We start from the raw sequence: 19,141 nt of genomic DNA on the forward strand, positions 1-19,141 counted from the left end.
GGTCCCTTCCACCACTAACCACTCCATGTTTCTGGAAACTCTTAGAGAAGGACTATCAGAGCTGCTGTAGGTGAGAGAGAACAGCAGGTCCCTCTTCCAGCATTTCCACCACTCCTTGGCCAAGTGCAAAGCTGCACCTTCCCAGGGGTGACCCTCCTGAGCTGAGTCCCAAAATCCCTCTTGCAGGCTTTCACCCATGCCCTGACTAAAATGCTCTGAATTTGGGCTGAGTCCTGCTCCTGGAATTCAGGAGCACACAGTCTCCTTTCCAGCTCACTTCCAGGACTTGGGAATTGGAAAACTTGTGCTCCTCTTCCTGTTTCTGTCAGTGGAATAGCAATAGTCTGTCCCCCACCTCACCACAAATCCATCGGTCTCCTCAAGGAAGAGATTCTCCTTTATACAGTTCCTCAAACAATGGGGCCCTCATTGTTGTCTCAATCAGTGCAGTTCAGTAGGAAAAGGATCAAATCCTCCTGTCAATTACAAACAATACACAATACCTTGCCCATAATTATTTTCAGGAAATAACAAAAGCTTTGGAGTTATTAATTATCACTCATCTTACACAGGAGATACGGAAACAAAGTTATTTCCTGGAGGCAGAAAATTTGCTTTGCTCTGCTTTTCAGGCTTTAATCAGAGGAGTTCTGAAGACTCTTAAAGTCCTTGTCAGGGGTTTTTTGGCACAATTGTGTGTTGGTGTTTCTCCCTAACAAGTACTTAACTAAAAGTACTAATTGTGTGTTCTGCTTTTAAGATCCTGGCTCTGCACTGGGGCTGATACACACCAGCCTTGACCACTCCACAACTGGGGCTTTAGCCATGAACTCCAGTTCTGGTCAGAGACAAATCACTGAAATACACGCACATATTTTAAAACACGTTTGCATCTGACTTGTCCTATTTGTAAACATTGATTTCAGCCCTCCCTTTGTATTGAAGCGTTTTATATCTATTTATCTAGTTAGCTAGCTGTCTGTCTATCTGTCTGTCTGAATCGTGGAATGGTTTGGGCTGGGAGGGACTTCAAAGCCCATCCAGTCCCACCCCCTGCCCATGGGCAGGGACACCTTCCACTAGCCCAGGTTGCTCCAAGCCTTGTCCGACCTGGCCTTGGACACTTCCAGGGATGGGGCAGCCACAGCTTCTCTGGGCAACCTGTGCCAGAGCCTCACTGCCCTCACAGCCAACAATTCCTTCCCAATATCCCATCTACCCCTGTCCTCTGGCAGAGGGAAGCCGTTCCCTCTTGTCCTGTCCCTCCAGGCCCTTGTCCCAAGTCCCTCTCCAGCTCTCTTGGAACCCCTTTAAGCACTGGGAGGCCACAATTAGGTCACCCCAAAGCCTTCACTTTTCCAGACTGAACAATCCTAATTCTCTCAGCCTTTTCTCATAGCAGAGGTTCTCCATCCCTCTAATAATAATAATAATCAAAATATACATATTTATAATAATTTCTGCCTAGTTCCTCAGGCCAGGCTCTGGAGCACTTAAGGCAGCATTTAAACAGAAGATTGACAGATTTTACCTTTAAACTAATTTTCTTTTCAAAGTTCAAAATCTGTATCTAGTGTAGAAGGAGGATTTCCCCAGGAGTTTTTAAAGTTTATTTCTCTTTTCTTGCCAGATACTACTTCACCAACTGGCATGGGACCAGTGAGAGCGAGCCCTCGGTGTGGAGACATTCCCCGAGGAAGGCAAAGGCCTATGAGAAGAAGCTGGCACCAGAGGGAACCCCAATTCTTGATGCATTCTCCCTGGAATACATCTTTGCCCAGGTAAGGGATCACTTGCAGGTATCTCTGACATTGTACAAAAAAAACATGGGACTCAGTGGGAGCTGCTTTAAAGACCTATTTGCAAACTTCTAAAATATATGTAGTGTACCTGTTAGTGTTGATAAGTGTTTTCTGTGCTTCTGTGTGGTGGGGAGAAGAGAATTTGCTGCATGAAGAACAATCTGTTAATAGGCAAAATGTGTGAAAAAACTGTCCGTATTTTTATAGGTATTTTCTTTTAATATTAAGTATTTTTGGATATAAATTCAGTTACCTTTTGTGAAACATTGACATGTAACTTTGATACTTATAGTCCTATTAAGGAGCAGCAGCAGCATTAAATCATAAAACTAAAATACATCTGACAGCACTGTGTACTTTTAATGAGTCTTTTTTTCTTGTGGGGTGTTAAAGCATAGCTAAAAATTGGCTGATAACCCCACTGTCCCACTGCCTGATTGTGTGCAGTTTTACTTTCCTCCTCTTGTCCCAAGTGGTTTTGCAAATCAGAAACCGATTTCACAAAAAAAATGGGAAGATTCAAGTGATGGAGGCCTGTGAAATGAGTAAATTGAATGCACTGAGAAAAACTCATTTACTGTTAATTGTGAATGTAATTACTGCAGAATTTTCAGACTCTGAAACCTGATTTTATCCTTCAAAACCAGGGACAACACGAAACTGCTCCAGTGAATCCTTGTTGTGTAGTTGTGAAACCACAATGAAAGAAAATACCAGAGGAACATTAATGCAATAAGGCAACAGAAATGTCTTTGCTCTCTGGTAACCAAATACACTTCAGGCTGTCCCAGAGCAAAGCAGAGCACAGGCTTTGCAGGCTTGGCTTTTATTGTGCCTTAGAGATGAGCCCATGAGGTCTGTGGAGACCTTGGATAGGGAAGGGCAGTGATAAAGCAGAGACACAAAGTAGTTATTGGGGACAAGAAAACAATTGTTGAAGGTGCTGGAAGGGGACAGAGGTGCTGATTTCTGTAGTTAATTGGAAGAAAAAAAAATAAAAAGGGTTTTGGTGGGCTGATGTATAAAAGAAGGGGATGAGTGACTCTTCTTGCTCAGGGAGATCTGTGACATTTTCCTGGCTCATGGACAAACTGGCAAATACCAAAGCTGGAAACTTGCTCTTTTTGTTCCTATTCAGGGCCAGTATGACTTAGTGAAAGGCCTGGCACCGATCCGGGACCCCAAAAATGAGCAAGAGGTCCATGAAATTGAGAACGAATGTCTGGGCATGGCTGTCCTGGCAATCTCCCACTATGCCATCAACAAAAAAGTGAAGCTTCCAGAGCTTCCCAAGGATATCAGGTGAGCTTGGATAAATTCTTTGTCACTGTTGGAGCTGCCGTGCTTCTCTTCCAGGAGGGATTTTAACTCCTAGTGTTGTTTCTCCTTCTAGTTACAAGCAGTATATTCCTGAAAGTTTGAACAAGACCATCAGACAGAGGAATTTCTTAACCAGGATTCGGATAAATAATGTTTTCAAGCATTTCCTTAAAGAGTTTAACAACAAAACCATTTGTGACAGCAGCGTGTCCCCACGGGACCTGAAAGTGAAATATTTATCCACAATGGAGACCTTGACTAAACATTATGGAGCGGAGATTTTTGAGACTTCATTTTTGCTGATTTCTTCTGAGAATGAAATAAACAGATTTAATTGTGGAGACAATGAGAAGTATGAAGTCTTGGTAACAGGAAACAATGGAATTCAGTGGAGGCTCAAACCAAATGTAAGTACCCCTTGATAACTGGGAATTAGAGGATGCTTTTGGGGGCATAACGACTGTTAAAAATTATCTGCAGACACTGCAGACCAGCTTTTTATTGAAAGGACTTCTTCCATAGGATTACAGGATTATGCAGGTTGGGAGAACCTCAGGAAGTGTCCAGTCTAACCCCCTGTTCAGGGTTAGCTTTGAGATCACACCTTTGCTCAGGGCTTTATCCGTCCAGGTGTTGGAAAAATTCCAAGGATGGACCCTGGACAACCTTGGTGGGAACCTGTTTACCAGGAAAATTAAAGACTCTGCTTTATCTGCCAGACCAGACAGTGCAAAAATCATTAAAAAATTAAATAGCTTTATTAGATATATTTGAATGCATTATATTCTATATTATATTCCATATATTATAAATTATGATACAATTATATAATGAATTTGTAATGAAGTTATATTTTAGAGTGAAAATTAAAACCCTAAAAAAAAAAAGCTTTTCTTAATATACTTTTATCCAAAATATATTTGCAGTCTGTACAGACAGAGAAAGAGAAGAAGAAAAAATCTGATGGCAAAACCAAAAAGGATGAAGAAAAACACAAACTCCGGGAGTCATGGAACAATTTTTCCTATTTTCCTGAAATCACCCACATTGTCATTAAGGAGTCTACAGTCACCATCAACAAACAGGACAACAAAAGGATGGTGAGAACCAAACCTGGGATGGGTTTCCCTTCCATGGGGAGCCGTAGGGGTGGTTGGGCAGCAGGTGACAACATCCTTGAGCAACACTTTTTGGTGTAAATGACACTGAAATATGTTGCCCTTAACACTGGACAGATGCAAAAGTGCCCATGAGAAGTTGGTGGGTGCAGTTGTTTCTCTACACTGGCACAAGAGTTTCCCTTCCAGATCTTGTGTGGGATTAGAGGAGAACTCGGGATGCTGGAGAATGGAAGTTTCCAGCCCGTAAGGAGTGGGGAGGATAGAGAATGATCAGTGTTGGCTCCTTAAACAGAACAATTTTTAGCCAAAAATCTGGCTGTTAAAACATTCCTGCAGTGCTTTAAGGGAGCTGTAAGGATTCTTTCTGAGGATATATCTCTGTGTTGTAGGAGCTGAAGCTGTCCTCTCACGACGAGGCCCTGTCCTTCACGTCCCTCATCGACGGCTACTTCAGGCTCACAGCAGACGCCCACCACTACCTGTGCACAGATGTGGCTCCTCCACTCATTGAGCACAACATCAAAAACGGCTGCCATGGGCCCATCTGGTCAGTAAAATGTGCCATTTTTATTTTTCCACTTGGATAATTAGTCCTCTAACGCTGCTGCATAGGGAATCCATGGAGGAAATCTGGTATTTGGGTGGTTGGTCATTACCAGAAGGTTGTAGAGCAACTTGGGTTTGTTAAGGATTATAAGGAAAAAATTACTGTTTCTCTCCACATGAATTTATTTATCTATAAAACCAAATTTTCCTCACCAAGGGCGTATTTTGTGATTTATTTCACCAGTGGCTATGAACAGATGGGAATATTTTAGGCACAGTTGAAGTTTATCTACACTGTCAGTCTGGACTGGCAGTCCTTGGAAGGATGAACAAAGCCTGGGTTTTTTAAATACCTAAAGGAATTGTCTTTCCTTCTCCCCACCTTTTGGCTTTTCCTTTTACATTTAAGAAGCAAGATGTAGAAAACTACGTGCACCATATGTTGGTTGCAGAATTTCCCCTTGGTAAATCTTTCCTCCCTTGCTCTCTGCAGCTCAAAGGTCTTTTCCAATTGGTTTGATTCTGCAATAATAATAGTAGTAGTAGTAATAATAATAATAATAATAATAATATTAGATTTTGGATGCTCCTTTGTTGGTTTTCCTCATGGAACATTCCCTTCCAGCACGGAATATGCCATCAACAAGCTGCGCCAGGAAGGGAATGAGGTGGGAACATACGTGTTGAGATGGAGCTGCACGAACTTCAACCACATCCTCATGACAGTGACTTGTTTGGAAGGCTCAGAGGTAGGTCAAGTGTGGCATTCCCAGCAGGAATCTGATAATGAGCTAAAGACTCCAGAATATTTCCACTTTTAGCAATAAAACTGTGCAGGAATATGATGGAAATTAGGCATTTAAAACTTATATGTTGTGAGAATGACATAGAGAATTTGTCACTGCAACTTACCTTGAATGGTTCCAGTTCCCTTGAGAACCTTCTTGAACATGGACTTAATTATATGGGTGTATTTCTATTCCCACACTGGCCTCAGCTGGGAGTCTGACTTGATATTTTGGGAGAATATTTAGAGTATTCCCACAAGAATAATAATTGTAAAAATGCATATAAGCTCTTAGGGGAAAATGTTAATAGAATCAATGGTGAAATCAAGAAGGGATATTTGATACTGGGTTCATCTTCTGAAGATATTTACAAAAAACCCAGCTAATCAGCACTGTCTTCCAACAGACAGGGCAGTGAGGCAGTGAAACACGAAAGGAATTTTGTCTTGGAAAACATTCAGGCTCACTGTGAAGCTTTGGAAGGGAAGGGAGAGGTGAGGGAGCAGGTGTAGGTCCAGAAGTTCAGTTTTTCTTCCTCACCACCTTTGAATGAAACTGGAAGGTCTCAACAACAGCCTGAAATCTTGTTTCGGTGGTTGAACAATGTGGGTTGTGAAAGGGACTTTTGCTGTTTTTAAGTTGAGATTTTGAAACCGTGGTCCAGGTTCTGCAATTCTTGGCCAAGTGAAGAGAAAGTTCCTCCAAAAGAGGCAGAACTTCTGCATATTCTTGGGCTCTGAAACACCAAAGCCATAATTTGGGCTTGTGAGGGGCTTGCCATCTGTATGTTGCTGCTCTGCTGCTCTGTTATTATGAGATTGGTAACAGAGTCCCTTCCTGGGACTGGAGATGACAGGAATTTTAGGTCTTGTCCTGCTTTGTTGCACTTTGATTTGGGGACGTGGCTTAGGAGCAAGTGATTAACTGCTCCTACGTGTGATTGCAAAGGGTTTGGGAAGCTTTTATGTCTTTACGAACACATTTGCTTCCTTTTTTTTTCCCCTTTCCTCACTAATCCCAGGTGATAAATAACTCGGGGCAGTACAAGAACTTCCAGATTGAGGTGAAGAAAGGCGGGTACTTCCTCCATGGCTCAAACAAGTCTTTTGCATCCTTAAAAGAGCTGATGGATCACCTGAAAGGACAAATCCTCCGGACAGACAACATCAGCTTTACACTGAAGAGGTGCTGCCAACCCAGACCAAGAGGTAGCCTGGCCTTTAAAAATGTCATTATTGCAAGAAAATAACCTCCAGGAACAGGAGGGATTCTTAGTGTGTTCAGTTTGTGCTGTACTCTTGTGTGAAGCTCTTTTATCATTCAAAAATGATATTTTATGTTTCTTCCTTCTCTATGGAGGAGGAGCCTTGTCAAAAACCAAAAGCAAGTGCCCTGAACAGGTTTTGGGAGCTTCTTTTTGGAGCTCCAAGCTCAGCACAGGGTGCTCAGGGCTGGTAATTCTCCTGAGCCTTGTTTGTGGGAACTTTTCAAACGACAGTGAGAGAAAAGTTCTTGTTTTCCTTTTTGCACCTGAACAGCAGGTCCTGCTGTCTTGACAACAGAGGTGGAACTCTGGATTGGTATTTTTTTAAAGTAAATGTCCCAGCTGACTCAGAGACATGGACTGGAACACCGGGATGAAACAGGGACCATTAAGGTTCTTCCTTTGCTCCTGGGAGTTGCATCTCCCAGGGAACTGTGCCAGGCACCACGTTGTGTTCCCGCGGCAAAGGAGAGTTGTAACCCTTGGTTTGGAGCTGTTTGCTCTCGTTATGAGCTGCTGTTCACTCAGTTCATCTTCATGAAGCAGCTTTTGGTCTGCAAGTGATGGCAAGAACAGCCTTGTGGCAGGAAATCATCTGTGAGGCCACATTTTAGGGGCTGGGACAATCGTGCACTTGTTGAACTCTTGGTGCCAAACACTTAGTGAAGCTGTTTGCTCTGAACTACCACTGTCTTGCAGCTGAATTTTGTGTGAAAGAGGAAACACAGTGGTGTGATTGTGTGGATCAGATAATGGTTTCCTGTTAGAGCCAGGGGAAGGACTGAGCCACGGTAATACCTGATGTTCTGAGGGGCTTGCAGAGACACTGAGCACAAGAAGAACATGGGGAATTATCTGGAGCAGGGGGAGATTGTACATTTGACATTTTGGTGACATTTTGATGACTGTATTTGGAATAAAATAAAATGAGTCAGGGAGTTGAGTGTCCACTTCAGCTTTTCATTGGCATTAAGTCCAGAAGCATTTAGTGCTGTTTGTTTTCTCTCTCTTCCCTGGGTTATTTTTCCTTCTTTTTGAATCTATTTAATTGGTTGTTTTCTACGAAGTTTAGGGCATGCAGAAATAAAGCAGTTTTTGCAGTGTGTGGTTCTTACTGATGGTTTCAAAGTGCCAGCTGGTGGTTTAGCCCCAGCACCCATGTTGTGCTCCCAGCAGGGGGAAGGCTGGATACAAACACACATCCAAACCCATCATCTCATAACAAATAATGCCTGGAGATCAAAATTCACATGCAAAACTTCTGCATCTACCCTGACCAGAAGCAGCAGGGAGGAAGCTTTTTGGGTCTTCTCCTTTTGCTCATTTCCCGTTCCCCAGTTTAATTCCAGTGCTCTGGGAACAGACTGTGAGTGTTTCACGGAGCACAAGGAATTCTGAAGGGTATAGAGAGGAGACTCCAGCTACTCCTTGCACACTGGAGAGGAGATGTACCTGTTGGCAGGAGGGGGAGTGGGGGATATTTTACTTCATGGACAGCAGAGGTTTTGCCTCTCTCAGTCTTTCTTTGTGCATGAAACACTATTCAGTTTCTTTTTTCAGCCCCAATATTGCAAATATTAACACTCTATTTATACTATAAATATGTAGCTGTGCTTTAGTGAATTGTCTATTCAATGATGAGCAGAAGTCAAGTCAGAGTTTCTTTTTTTCCTTCCAGAAATCTCCAACCTGCTGGTTGCAACCAAGAAGGCCCAGGAATGGCAGCCCGTTTATCCCATGGGGCAGCTGAGTTTCCATCGGATCCGCAAGGAAGAAATCGTGCAGGTGGGTGCCTGGGCTGCTCCTGGAATCCCAGATTGTGGCAACCATTGCTCCCAGTCAGGTGACACAAAGTCACCCCATCCTGGCTGGTTCTGCCACTCCTATTTCTCCTCAGCAAAACTTCACTGGAATCTTTATTTGTATTAAATTCTCTGATTGCAGAATCCAAAATGTTCGTATGCCCTCATGTGGAAAAAAAAGATGCCTTTCACTAGAAATCAACTGGATATCTGAGCAGTTTTCTAATGTAAAAGAGGCCTTTCTAAGGTCATTTCACAAAAGTCTTAAGAGCTGTTTTGTTGCTAAATGGGGCTGTATTTTTTAAAGCCTGACTTGTCAGAAAAATGGGCAACTTGAGGTTTAAGACAATGTCCTACAGTAAAAAGGGGAAGTATTCAAAATCTCTGAACAATCTGAGCATTCAGATTTTTGTGTTCTAAATTTTCTCAGATTTTCTGATGGTTGTTCACAGTCAGTGATGCAGATCCACCTGAATAAACCTCAACAAACAAAAGCGGCTTGAGTGCACAAACCAGATTTAATGTTTCTAAAAAAAGCTCTTCAATCATGCCATTGTCTTCTTCTGTTAAATAAAAAGGTTTAGGGGCTTTTTTAGTTGCATCACTGAGTGTGCAGAATAGAAATGGTGGTGATTGTTTTTGGATGGGTATATTTGCAGTCAGCATTCAGGCTTCCTACAAAAATTCCCTGAAGTGGAATCCTCTGTTACTGAGGAGGAAATTACTTACCCAAACAAAGCATTCCATTGAAATATTACTTCCTCTGACTTTTGGAAACACATTAAAGATCACCTCAACAGCAGCTTATTGTGAGTAAGAGGCCAGTTGTTATTTATTCATTTGTTTAGTCTGGTAGCGTTAAATCACAGGGATGATTTGTTTGATGTTACTGGAGGTAGAATATCGCAGCAGTTTAGGTGGTGAGGATGCTCAGAGATCATTCCAGTACAGAATAACTTACTGGCATTGTAATAATTCACTGTAATAACTCACTGCAATAATTTTAAGTTCTGTGTGTAGCTCAATCAATTGGAGAGACTGAGTAAAGTGCAGATGCAAATATTTGTGTAAAACTACCCTTTGTTTGCTCCATGTCTGAGAAGCTTTTGGTGTGTTGTGTCTCAGGGGGAACACCTGGGAAGAGGGACGAGAACACAGATTTACTCAGGGATCCTCAACCTCAAGGACGATGAGAATGAAGGATATCAAAATGAAAAAGAGATTAAAGTCCTGCTCAAAGTCCTGGACCCCAGCCACAGAGACATTTCCCTGGCAAGTTGTTCCCTTTTGTGTGTCCTGCAAATAACTGAGCCGTATGTTGTCACTGAAAACATCTGGATAAATCAAACTCTATTTTTGTTTTAGAATTAGAAATTAGAACTAGTATGACTCTACTCCAGGCTTGGGTGCTTAGGGAATGGCTCCACCTGCATGCACAAGACTTGCTAAACTTTTCACCTATTTATACCTTTTTAGCAGACAAAGAAGTGAATGTTCATTGCTTCTAAGTGACATAATTCTCTTTATTATTTAGCATTCTATCTTCTATTGCTTATTGATTTCTCACTTCTCTTGCTAATTAGTTCACATTTTCTGTCTTTTTGTTATCTTTTTCCCAGAGAGGGAGTTTCCAGCACATGCTGAATTGTTAGTCTCTGTTATTAGTCTCTGCTTTATCTTCTGGTTCCTGCAACATATCCTTGGAGGGCTATAAATTCTGCATTCCAGGTGTCCAGCTTTCAGCTCCCCCAGGCTTTGTTCATTGGAGCTTATCGGGGTTAGTTTAGCAAAATTAAAATTCCAGGGATTTTCCAATCAAACTCTTAACAACAGATATGAAAAAACCTTTAGCCATGTGCTGCCTAAAGTGGAAAATTACACTGCTGGTGATGAATACACTGTTTATGGCTAATTAAAACAATTAATTAAAAAGTTATTTTGAACTAGTAGTCAAAAAAATTAATTAGGAAAGTAACATCATTTCCAACAGTGGATAACTGTGAAAAGTCTTTAAAAAAAGGGGTTGGGTATGGGAAAATGCTGAGGGCAGAGCTCGTGGTTTTAGGCAGTGGGATGGCACATCCCCACCACTGTTTACATGGCTAAAGGCAGTGATTTTGTACGTGATTTTGTTCCCTGATGCTCTGGATTTGTTAAACTCCTGGAATGCTGGCCCCGGGAGCAGCAGTTCAGTGCTGACCTCTGTGCCCTTCCCACAGGCCTTCTTTGAGACAGCCAGCATGATGAGACAGGTGTCCCACAAGCACATCGTGCTCCTCCACGGCGTCTGCGTCCGGGACGTGGAAAGTGAGTCCAGCAAACATTCCCAGGAGCAGTTTGGGAAGGACAGGGCAGCCTTTGAGCTTGGCCCTGGCACAGGGGAGAGGGGCTTGGCAGCTCTGCCTCTTGAGTTTTCAAGAGTGGGAGTGGAACAGCAAAGCATCTGCAGAGCCCTTCCTGTTAAAAGTTTCCCCTTCCAACACTGTTTTTGGATACGGGTGATTCCTTAAGGCTGGAATGCCAGAGGGGGACAGTGACAGTGTCCATACAAACCAGCCTTTTGGTAGGAGGTATTTCCCTGGGAAGGCTCTGCCCTGTGGGCTTGGAAATGCTTTGTTCAGGTTTAATGTTCATTTATTACGTGAAGCCACTCAGGCTTTTAATGTGGACTCTGGGCATGGAAATAAACCCTGAGGAGGGTGAAAGAAAGACATTTGAGAACCTGTGGCCTGGGGGGGTGAGGGGACTTGGGGACAGGCCCATGAAATGACTCCAGACACTGGTTATTGCAGTACTGACTTGGTGTCCCTGACTTTGCAGATATCATGGTTGAAGAGTTTGTGGAGTTTGGGCCTCTGGATCTGTTCATGCACCGGAAAAGTGAAGTCCTGACAACTCCTTGGAAATTCAAAGTTGCCAAACAACTTGCAAGTGCCCTGAGCTACCTGGTAAGAGGCACCTTAGCAAAGGGATTGCCAGGGGCTGCTGCTGCAGCCTAATTTTCCACCCAGGAAAATACAAGTACTGGAGTGTGAACATTGTTTCCCTACTTCTCCTTTCTTTCTTTTTCTCCAATTTTTTTCCAAGCTTTTTGGATTTCAGCTTGGAGTATTTTACAGTGATCCCCCGTGGCTGGATACGCTGGAGCACTCGCAGAGCATCACTACACTCACTGTTCTTTTCCAACTTTTCTGTAGGAGGATAAGGATTTGGTCCATGGGAACGTGTGCACTAAAAACATCCTTCTGGCAAGAGAGGGAATTGATACCGAATACGGTCCTTTCATAAAGCTGAGCGACCCGGGAATACCCATAACGGTGCTGTTCAGGCAAGGTATGGCCAGGAATGGCATCTCCAGTGGGGTGAGGAAGGAAGAAATATGATTTATACCAGCCAGAACTGGGTCTAGACTAGAAGTTATCAACTTTTATGGATCTGAGAACTACACAGTGGGTGCTTAGAGTATCAATTTCTCGTAAAAAAAACCATGTTACATCTCCTGAGATAGAACAGAAGGAATCTCTGTTTCGGGGTGGCTCCTTGTAAAAGCCACAGGAACATCCTTCTGGGAACAGGGGTTTGAGAATCAACATTTCCCCAAAACTGGACAAATTCTGCAGCTTCAGTTTACTTTAGTTGAGCAGCTGTTAGACAGTAATTCAGTTGAAGGCTGGTTTTTCACTCCTGATATTCACCCCCCAATGTGGATCCTGTGTTTTATCCAAGAACGCGTTGAGCGAATCCCCTGGATTGCACCTGAGTGTGTTGAAGACTCCAAAAATCTCAGCATTGCAGCAGATAAGTGGAGCTTTGGTACAACCCTGTGGGAAATCTGCTACAATGGAGAAATTCCACTGAAAGACAAGACGTTGGCAGAGGTAAAACCAAATTTGCCTTGGCATTTCAGATCCATCCCCTTTGGCACTTCAGTTTCCATCCCCATTTGAGTTCCTCTGGCTTACAGGAAACCAGCTCAGCTGGACTGGACAGGTTGCAGCAGGAATTCTTGTCCTTGCATCAAAAATTGCCAATTATTGCTCCAACCTGACCTTGTTGGAGCACAGCAACGACTGAACACAACTTGTGATATGCTCACACTGGTCCTTTTCAGAGATTTCCAGACTGGATTGGGTTGGAAGTTCATTAAAGATCATCTCATTCTACCCCCTGCCATGGTCAGGGACACCTTCCACTGTCCCAGGTTGCTCCATGTCCCATCCAACCTGGCCTTGGACACTTCCAGGGATGGGGCAGCCACAGCTTCTCCGGGCAACCTGTGCCAGGGCCTCAACCCCTCACAGGGGAGAATATCTTCCCAATCTCCCACCTAACCCTGCCCTCTGGCACTGGGAAGCCACTCCCCCTTGTCCCAAGTCCCTCTCCAGCTCTCTTTGAGCCCCTTTAGGCACTGGAAGGGGCTCTGAGGTCTCCCTGGAGCCTTCCCTTCTCCAGATGAACACCCCCTGCTCTCCCAGCCTTTTCTAACCCTGTGCCCAGTTGGAAGCTGAGTGAGGTTCTCCCTGTCAGCTCTGTGGTTCTGCTTCTGTTTCTTTCAGACCTTGGTTCCAGATGGTCTCCTGTGGGACACCCTTGTGGTTCACTCTGAATGCTAAATAATTGAAATATCTTGTGCTGTTCTGCTGGCAGTTTGTGTTCATTGCTTCTGTTCCAAATGTGCTTTTTCCCTCTGGAAGTTGTGCTGTGCTGGGAAGGTGATGGAGCAAGGCAGCAAAGGAAATGTCCGAGTGCCTGAGTCACTGCCCAGGCTGGATCAGGAACTCCCTTGCCCTGGCTCCAGCCCCTTCCTGCTCGTGGGATAGCTCTGCAGAGCTTGGGAATGCACAACCCCACCCTCATCCCTCCTGCCCCAGCGCTGGTACCTCCTGAGGAGCAGCCAGTGTGTCCTTGGCAAGCATTTCCCCTCGGCCGTTTGTCCTGGTGCGTCAGGAACGTGGCAAACCTGGCAGAAAATAACTTCTGGAAGGTGAAATCTTTTTCAAAAAAAAGTGTAAAAACTTCGTGTGTGTTAAGTGGTTGCTCCAAACAGCACCAGATGCAGCACAACAGTAATTCTCTGCTGGTAGGGGATCAGAGTTCCAGCTGAAAGGCAGGATTTCCTTGGCAAAGTTAAGGATTTAATGGTGTTCTGATGCAGAACATAGAATCACAGAATCATTTAGTTTGGAATGTACCTCTAAGATCCCTGAGTCCAAGCATTCCCCCAGCTCAGAATCCTGAGGTTTTGAGGCTACAATTCCCTGAGGAGTGTCTGTCTGTGCCCACAGAAGGAGAGGTTCTACGAGGGGCACTTTGTGCTGGCCACGCCGTCGTGCAAGGAGCTGGCAGACCTGATGAAACAGTGCATGAACTACGACCCCCACCAGAGACCCTTCTTCAGGGCCATCATGAGGGACATCAACAAACTGGAGGAGCAAAGTAAGGCATGGAGGTGTGGGGATCATGGAATCCTGGAATGGTTTGGAGTGGGAGGGGCCTTAAGGCTCATCTCCTTCCAACCCAAGGCTGATTTATTGGGTTAAACTGGGCACCTGACATCTCTCTTCCCTGTTGGCTGTGCTGACAGGTGTGTTGTGTCCCTGCAACACGGACTAACCATCTCTGTAAGATGCAGATGTAATAAATACTCAGGGAAGCTGAGTAACTACTACAGGGTGGGAAGTACACCTAGAGAAAATTGGATCTGGAAGCAGACCCAGCAACCAACCCACAAAGGGAGGGAGGATCAGCAAGGGATAGACTGGCCTGTGGGTGCAGAGGGAATTCCCTGTCAGAAAGCAGGACAATTGTGACAGTGGGATAGGCACAGTAACAGCAGTAGACTGGAAGTGAGCAAGGATGCCTTGGGGTGTTGAGACAGGAATTTGTCTGACCTGGGACAGATTTTTCTGTCCATTTTTTTTTTCTGTCCAGATTTTTTCTGACCATGTTTCTCCACTCCTAGACCCTGACATTGTGTCGGAGAAGAAGCCCGTTACCGAGGTTGATCCCACGCTCTTTGAGAAACGGTTCTTAAAAAGAATCCGGGATTTGGGAGAGGTAAGAGGAATGTTCCACACAGAACACGGATCAGGGTGTGTGTGTTGTGTGTCCCCACAGCCATGTGCTGTGTCACAGCAGGGAGATGAGTATCCTGAACACCTAAAATAGTGCTTCAGTGCTGCTGTCAGTGAACTGTGTTCCCAGTAATGCTCTTTTCTCTCCCAATTAGGGCCACTTTGGCAAGGTTGAACTCTGCAGATACGACCCAGAAGGTGACAACACAGGGGAGCAAGTGGCAGTGAAATCCCTAAAGCCAGAGAGTGGAGGGAACCACATTGCTGACCTCAAGAAGGAAATAGAAATCCTGAGGAATCTCTATCATGACAACATTGTCAAGTACAAGGGCATCTGCACAGAAGATGGTAAATTGTGTAGAATATTAAAAGCATACACTGAAAGCATAAGGGTTTTCCTTTGAAAATGAAGCATTTTATAAGTGTCCTGCCAGGAACAGTTTCTCCTGGATTGGTAGTGTGATGGCTACTGGGATTTAGCTGCCGGTGCTGTGGGCTTGTACAAAAGCTGTTGGTATTCATGGCCTGAGAAGCATCACGTGTGCAAACTAAACATGCTCTGGTTTTAGGAGGAAGTGGGATTAAACTCATCATGGAATTCCTTCCCTCTGGGAGCCTAAAGGAGTATCTCCCACGGAACAAGAACAAAATCAATCTCAAGCAGCTGCTCAGATACGCGGTTCAGATCTGCAAGGTGAGCTGGGACTGGAGCTGTTGGATCAGTTTAATATTTAATTTAAGAGAGTGAGGAGGAATAGAGGTCAAGAACAAACCCACTCTCCTTTTCTGTCCCCAAGGACCTGAATCCTAAAGCAGTCTCCCCCCTGCTATGGGTGCTACTGGCACAAAGATCAGGGGGGATGATGAGGACATTCCCTTGCTTAAAAGTTGCTTTGAAAAGTTGTTCCTGCTGCAGAATTTGGAGGATTAGGAGGGAGGGCAGCGCTTGGAGTGTGAGTTGGCAAGAGGGAGGGAGCAAGGTGCAAGTCCAAAGGGAGGAAGAGATGTGAGTACGGAGAACAGTCACACCACGTGAAGCACTAAGTGCAGAAAAACAGGGATTAATTAAAATATTGGAGGACCAAGGATGACGGGATTTCTGTCTTTTCTCAGGGAATGGACTACTTGGGCTCCTGTCAGTACGTGCACCGTGACCTGGCAGCGAGAAATGTCCTTGTGGAAAGTGAGAACAGGGTGAAGATTGGGGACTTTGGGCTCACCAAGGCCATCGAGACCGACAAGGAATATTACACAGTCAAGGATGACCGTGACAGCCCTGTGTTCTGGTACTGCCCCCAACCCTCCTCCCACAGCCACACTGGGCGGGGCAGGCACTTCTCTGCTCCTGTGCCCTCAGGCTTTGGGCATCCTCAAGAGTTTTCCTGTTTTTATAAGAGGCCCAAGTAAAGATACACCATGAGAACATGGAAAAGGCAGCTGGTAGACTGGACTCTCGTGCCATTTATTTCTTCCTGCACTTAATTTTCCCACTATTGTGGTTTTCCTTTCCTTTAGTTTCACAGTGAGTTGTAACAATTGTACCTTATTTGCTACTTTTTGCTGTCTACTTGGCATCCCACAGTAACTTAGGTACAAGGACTCTACAAACATGGAATGTGCCTCCAGAGCTGGCTTTAATAATGCTGTCCCTTGGATCCCCAGGTATGCCCCCGAGTGTTTGCTGCAGAGCAAGTTCTACATCGCCTCCGATGTCTGGTCCTTTGGGGTGACGCTCTATGAACTGCTCACCTACTGTGACTCCGAGTCCAGTCCCATGGCAGTAAGTGCTTGTGACAGAATGGCTGCTGAAATCCCATAATTTTATTATTTTGGGAAAAAAAGAGGTGGAATTGTAGAATCCCAGACCAGCCTGGGTTGGGAGGGACCTTAAAGCTCGTCATTCCCCCTTCCATGGGCAGGGATGCCTTCCACTAGACTGATTTATCTTAGGAAAACAACCCTTGTGGTTCTTTCTTTGTGCTGGCTGAGGGATGCCCAGCTGACTCCTGCTCTTCCCACAGGAATTCCTGAAGATGATCGGCCCCACGCAGGGCCAGATGACAGTGGCACGGCTGGTGCGTGTCCTGCAGGACGACAAGCGTTTGCCACGACCACCCACCTGCCCAGAGGAGGTAAGGGATGGATATGGATGCTCCTGGAGCCAGAGCTACATCCTTGGACACTGAATTAACACCTGAGGTCCATGGTTAACTAGGCCTGGCCACTCTGGTAGCAAAACCTTCAGCTGTGCTGTGAAAAAGGCATTTCCAAGGTTTGGAAGCATTATTTTAAGATGGTTTTTGATATTAACATTTCCAAATTTGTGATATCCCTTCAGAGGGGTTAAGGACGTGCTGTTGTACCTGGATCCATGAAAATTCAGTTGGAATCCTTCTAATTTTTGCAATACAGCCTTCCTGGGTATGCAGCACACTTGTAGGTGAAGCTGTTAAGACCTGAACTTACAAAAAACCCTCTGGTCCAGATCCTTGCTGATCCTGATCCACCCCTGAGGTGTTTCTGTTCACGGCAGCGAGAATCTGTCCTGTGTCTTTACTGGAAAACCCAATGAGATGTTCCACTCCTTTAAAAATGTCCCTGTCCCTCTTCCAGGTGGACCAGCTGATGAGGAAGTGCTGGATATACAAACACGATGAGCGCACGACCTTCCATAACTTGATCCAAGGATTTGAAACAATTATGAGTAAAATGTAGTTAATTTTTTTTATACTGTCAGTACTTAATGTGCATCAAAAATAGGTATGGCCAAGGCTCTTCATTTTTTTTTTAACTACTGTAATTTGTACTCTGACTGGGCCCATGTGGGGAAAGGACTGTTTTGCCAACAGTTTTCCTTTTGAATTTTAGTTGGATCAAAATAATTTAAAGGTCTGGAAGGAACAAGAGCTGCAGCTCCTTTGCTGCTTTTATTGCAGGGCAGTTTTATCCTGCTCTCATGACGGTTGTACCACAATTGGAACTGCCCTGATTGATGTGACGGTGTGAGCTGAGAGTATGGGGACAAAACCCACTGCAGATCTCAGTGCCAGCTCTCACATCTCAAACCTGAGCCAGTGCATATAAGATGGCACAGTACAGCCATTTAATAATTTCACAGAGTTTTGAGACAGTTTTAAAGTATGCCTGACAAATATTCTTCATGTGCACTTACTTACTTACTTAAATTTTAGTAACAAAAAAACCAACTCTGGCATAAAAACGCAAAGCTAAAATTCTCAGCTTGTCTTAACCCACCAGGCCACAGTTCTGATCTCTTACATGTATTTTAAAAAAAAAGGTGTTGTGTTCAAAAATACCAACCAAGACAGAGTGGAGGGGTGGCTACAGTTGTGCATTTCAGTGAAGTTTTTGGATAGACAGGTTTCCCCTGCCCATTACACACCCTGCCCACTGAAGGTCGTGACGCTGCTCCTCAGCTCGTGCCGTGGGTGAAGGACAGGAAGGGAAGGGATTAATGACACACTTGGGGATGGAAAAGCAACAAATCCATGTGCAGAACCTGGGGGGTCATTGTCTAAAAGAGAAGAGGCCTGACCACCCAGAGAACAGCTGGGACACATATTCCTTAACTACCCTTTGACTCCCAGCCCCTGTTCAGGTACCCAGGGAGAGCCCACGGGACCATTTCCCTCTGAGAAGCTCTTGGCTGTGACCCCTCAGGCTTCATCCAACAGTGGTTTAACTGGAACCTTCTGCTGACCCTAAATTTGGGCTATAATGTTTTACTACCACAGTTTGAAAATGCTTTGGGGAGATACTCAGTTCTGGCAATAATAGGAAGAGGTCTTTATATATATATATAAATATATACATATCAAATTGTAATTATGAGCTCCAATGAGGTCAGATTTATTTTTACAGTGTTACCTGTTGTTTCTGTATGTCACTTAGGAAGCTGAGTTAAATCTGTAAGCACTTTGTTACTCTTTATACAAACAAATTATTAAAGAATTTTTTTTTCTCCACATGCCTACCTTTTTAATCTTAAATTAAACAGAGAAAGAGCTTTTCAAATAAAACTTCCATAGGAAGGGTGGTCAGAACATGTTTCAAAACAACCTTTCCCTACCTCACCTGACTAAAGTAGACCAAGGCTGTTTTTCCTCCCACAGAAAACCACTTTAAATATGTACCAACAATTTATTTTCATTGAAAAGTGTAACAAGTTGAGAAAGTTGCATATACAAACAGTTGGAACAAAATATTACAAGTGAATTTCCCAATACATACAGGTACAACCCCAGAAAAGCTCCTGTTCTCTGTGCACAAAGGGTGGGCCAGTTCCGCAGCCCAGCAGCTGAGGGAGGAGGGATTGGGATTTTTTTCTTTTTAAGCTTTGAAAATACTGATCCTGATCACATCCCAAAGCTTGAAAGGCAAAGTTTAAAACTTTTTTTTTTTTA

General features: G+C 44.2%; 1 protein-coding gene across 1 annotated transcript in view; it reads left to right on the forward strand.

The window, feature by feature from the left end:
• The window catches only part of JAK1 (Janus kinase 1), a 55,110-nt gene extending 37,671 nt beyond the window's left edge, over nt 1-17,439 (forward strand). The window contains exons 5-25 of the mRNA XM_027891098.1: nt 1,631-1,781; nt 2,941-3,104; nt 3,196-3,529; nt 4,049-4,222; nt 4,633-4,790; nt 5,415-5,538; nt 6,599-6,785; nt 8,520-8,626; nt 9,769-9,915; nt 10,863-10,950; nt 11,464-11,591; nt 11,841-11,976; nt 12,370-12,521; nt 13,929-14,079; nt 14,606-14,700; nt 14,873-15,065; nt 15,287-15,411; nt 15,831-16,003; nt 16,380-16,497; nt 16,739-16,849; nt 17,331-17,439. Coding sequence (XP_027746899.1) covers nt 1,631-1,781; nt 2,941-3,104; nt 3,196-3,529; nt 4,049-4,222; nt 4,633-4,790; nt 5,415-5,538; nt 6,599-6,785; nt 8,520-8,626; nt 9,769-9,915; nt 10,863-10,950; nt 11,464-11,591; nt 11,841-11,976; nt 12,370-12,521; nt 13,929-14,079; nt 14,606-14,700; nt 14,873-15,065; nt 15,287-15,411; nt 15,831-16,003; nt 16,380-16,497; nt 16,739-16,849; nt 17,331-17,432 — 3,118 coding nt within the window. The 3' untranslated portion in view covers nt 17,433-17,439. The remainder of the gene's footprint in view (nt 1-1,630; nt 1,782-2,940; nt 3,105-3,195; nt 3,530-4,048; nt 4,223-4,632; nt 4,791-5,414; nt 5,539-6,598; nt 6,786-8,519; nt 8,627-9,768; nt 9,916-10,862; nt 10,951-11,463; nt 11,592-11,840; nt 11,977-12,369; nt 12,522-13,928; nt 14,080-14,605; nt 14,701-14,872; nt 15,066-15,286; nt 15,412-15,830; nt 16,004-16,379; nt 16,498-16,738; nt 16,850-17,330) is intronic.
• The last annotated feature ends 1,702 nt before the right edge of the window (nt 17,440-19,141 follow it).

The sequence above is a fragment of the Empidonax traillii genome, unplaced genomic scaffold (assembly GCF_003031625.1).
Source record: "Empidonax traillii isolate 1590-97213 ecotype Southwest subspecies unplaced genomic scaffold, ASM303162v1 scaffold309:size1915965, whole genome shotgun sequence".
Taxonomy (NCBI): Eukaryota; Metazoa; Chordata; class Aves; order Passeriformes; family Tyrannidae; genus Empidonax; species Empidonax traillii.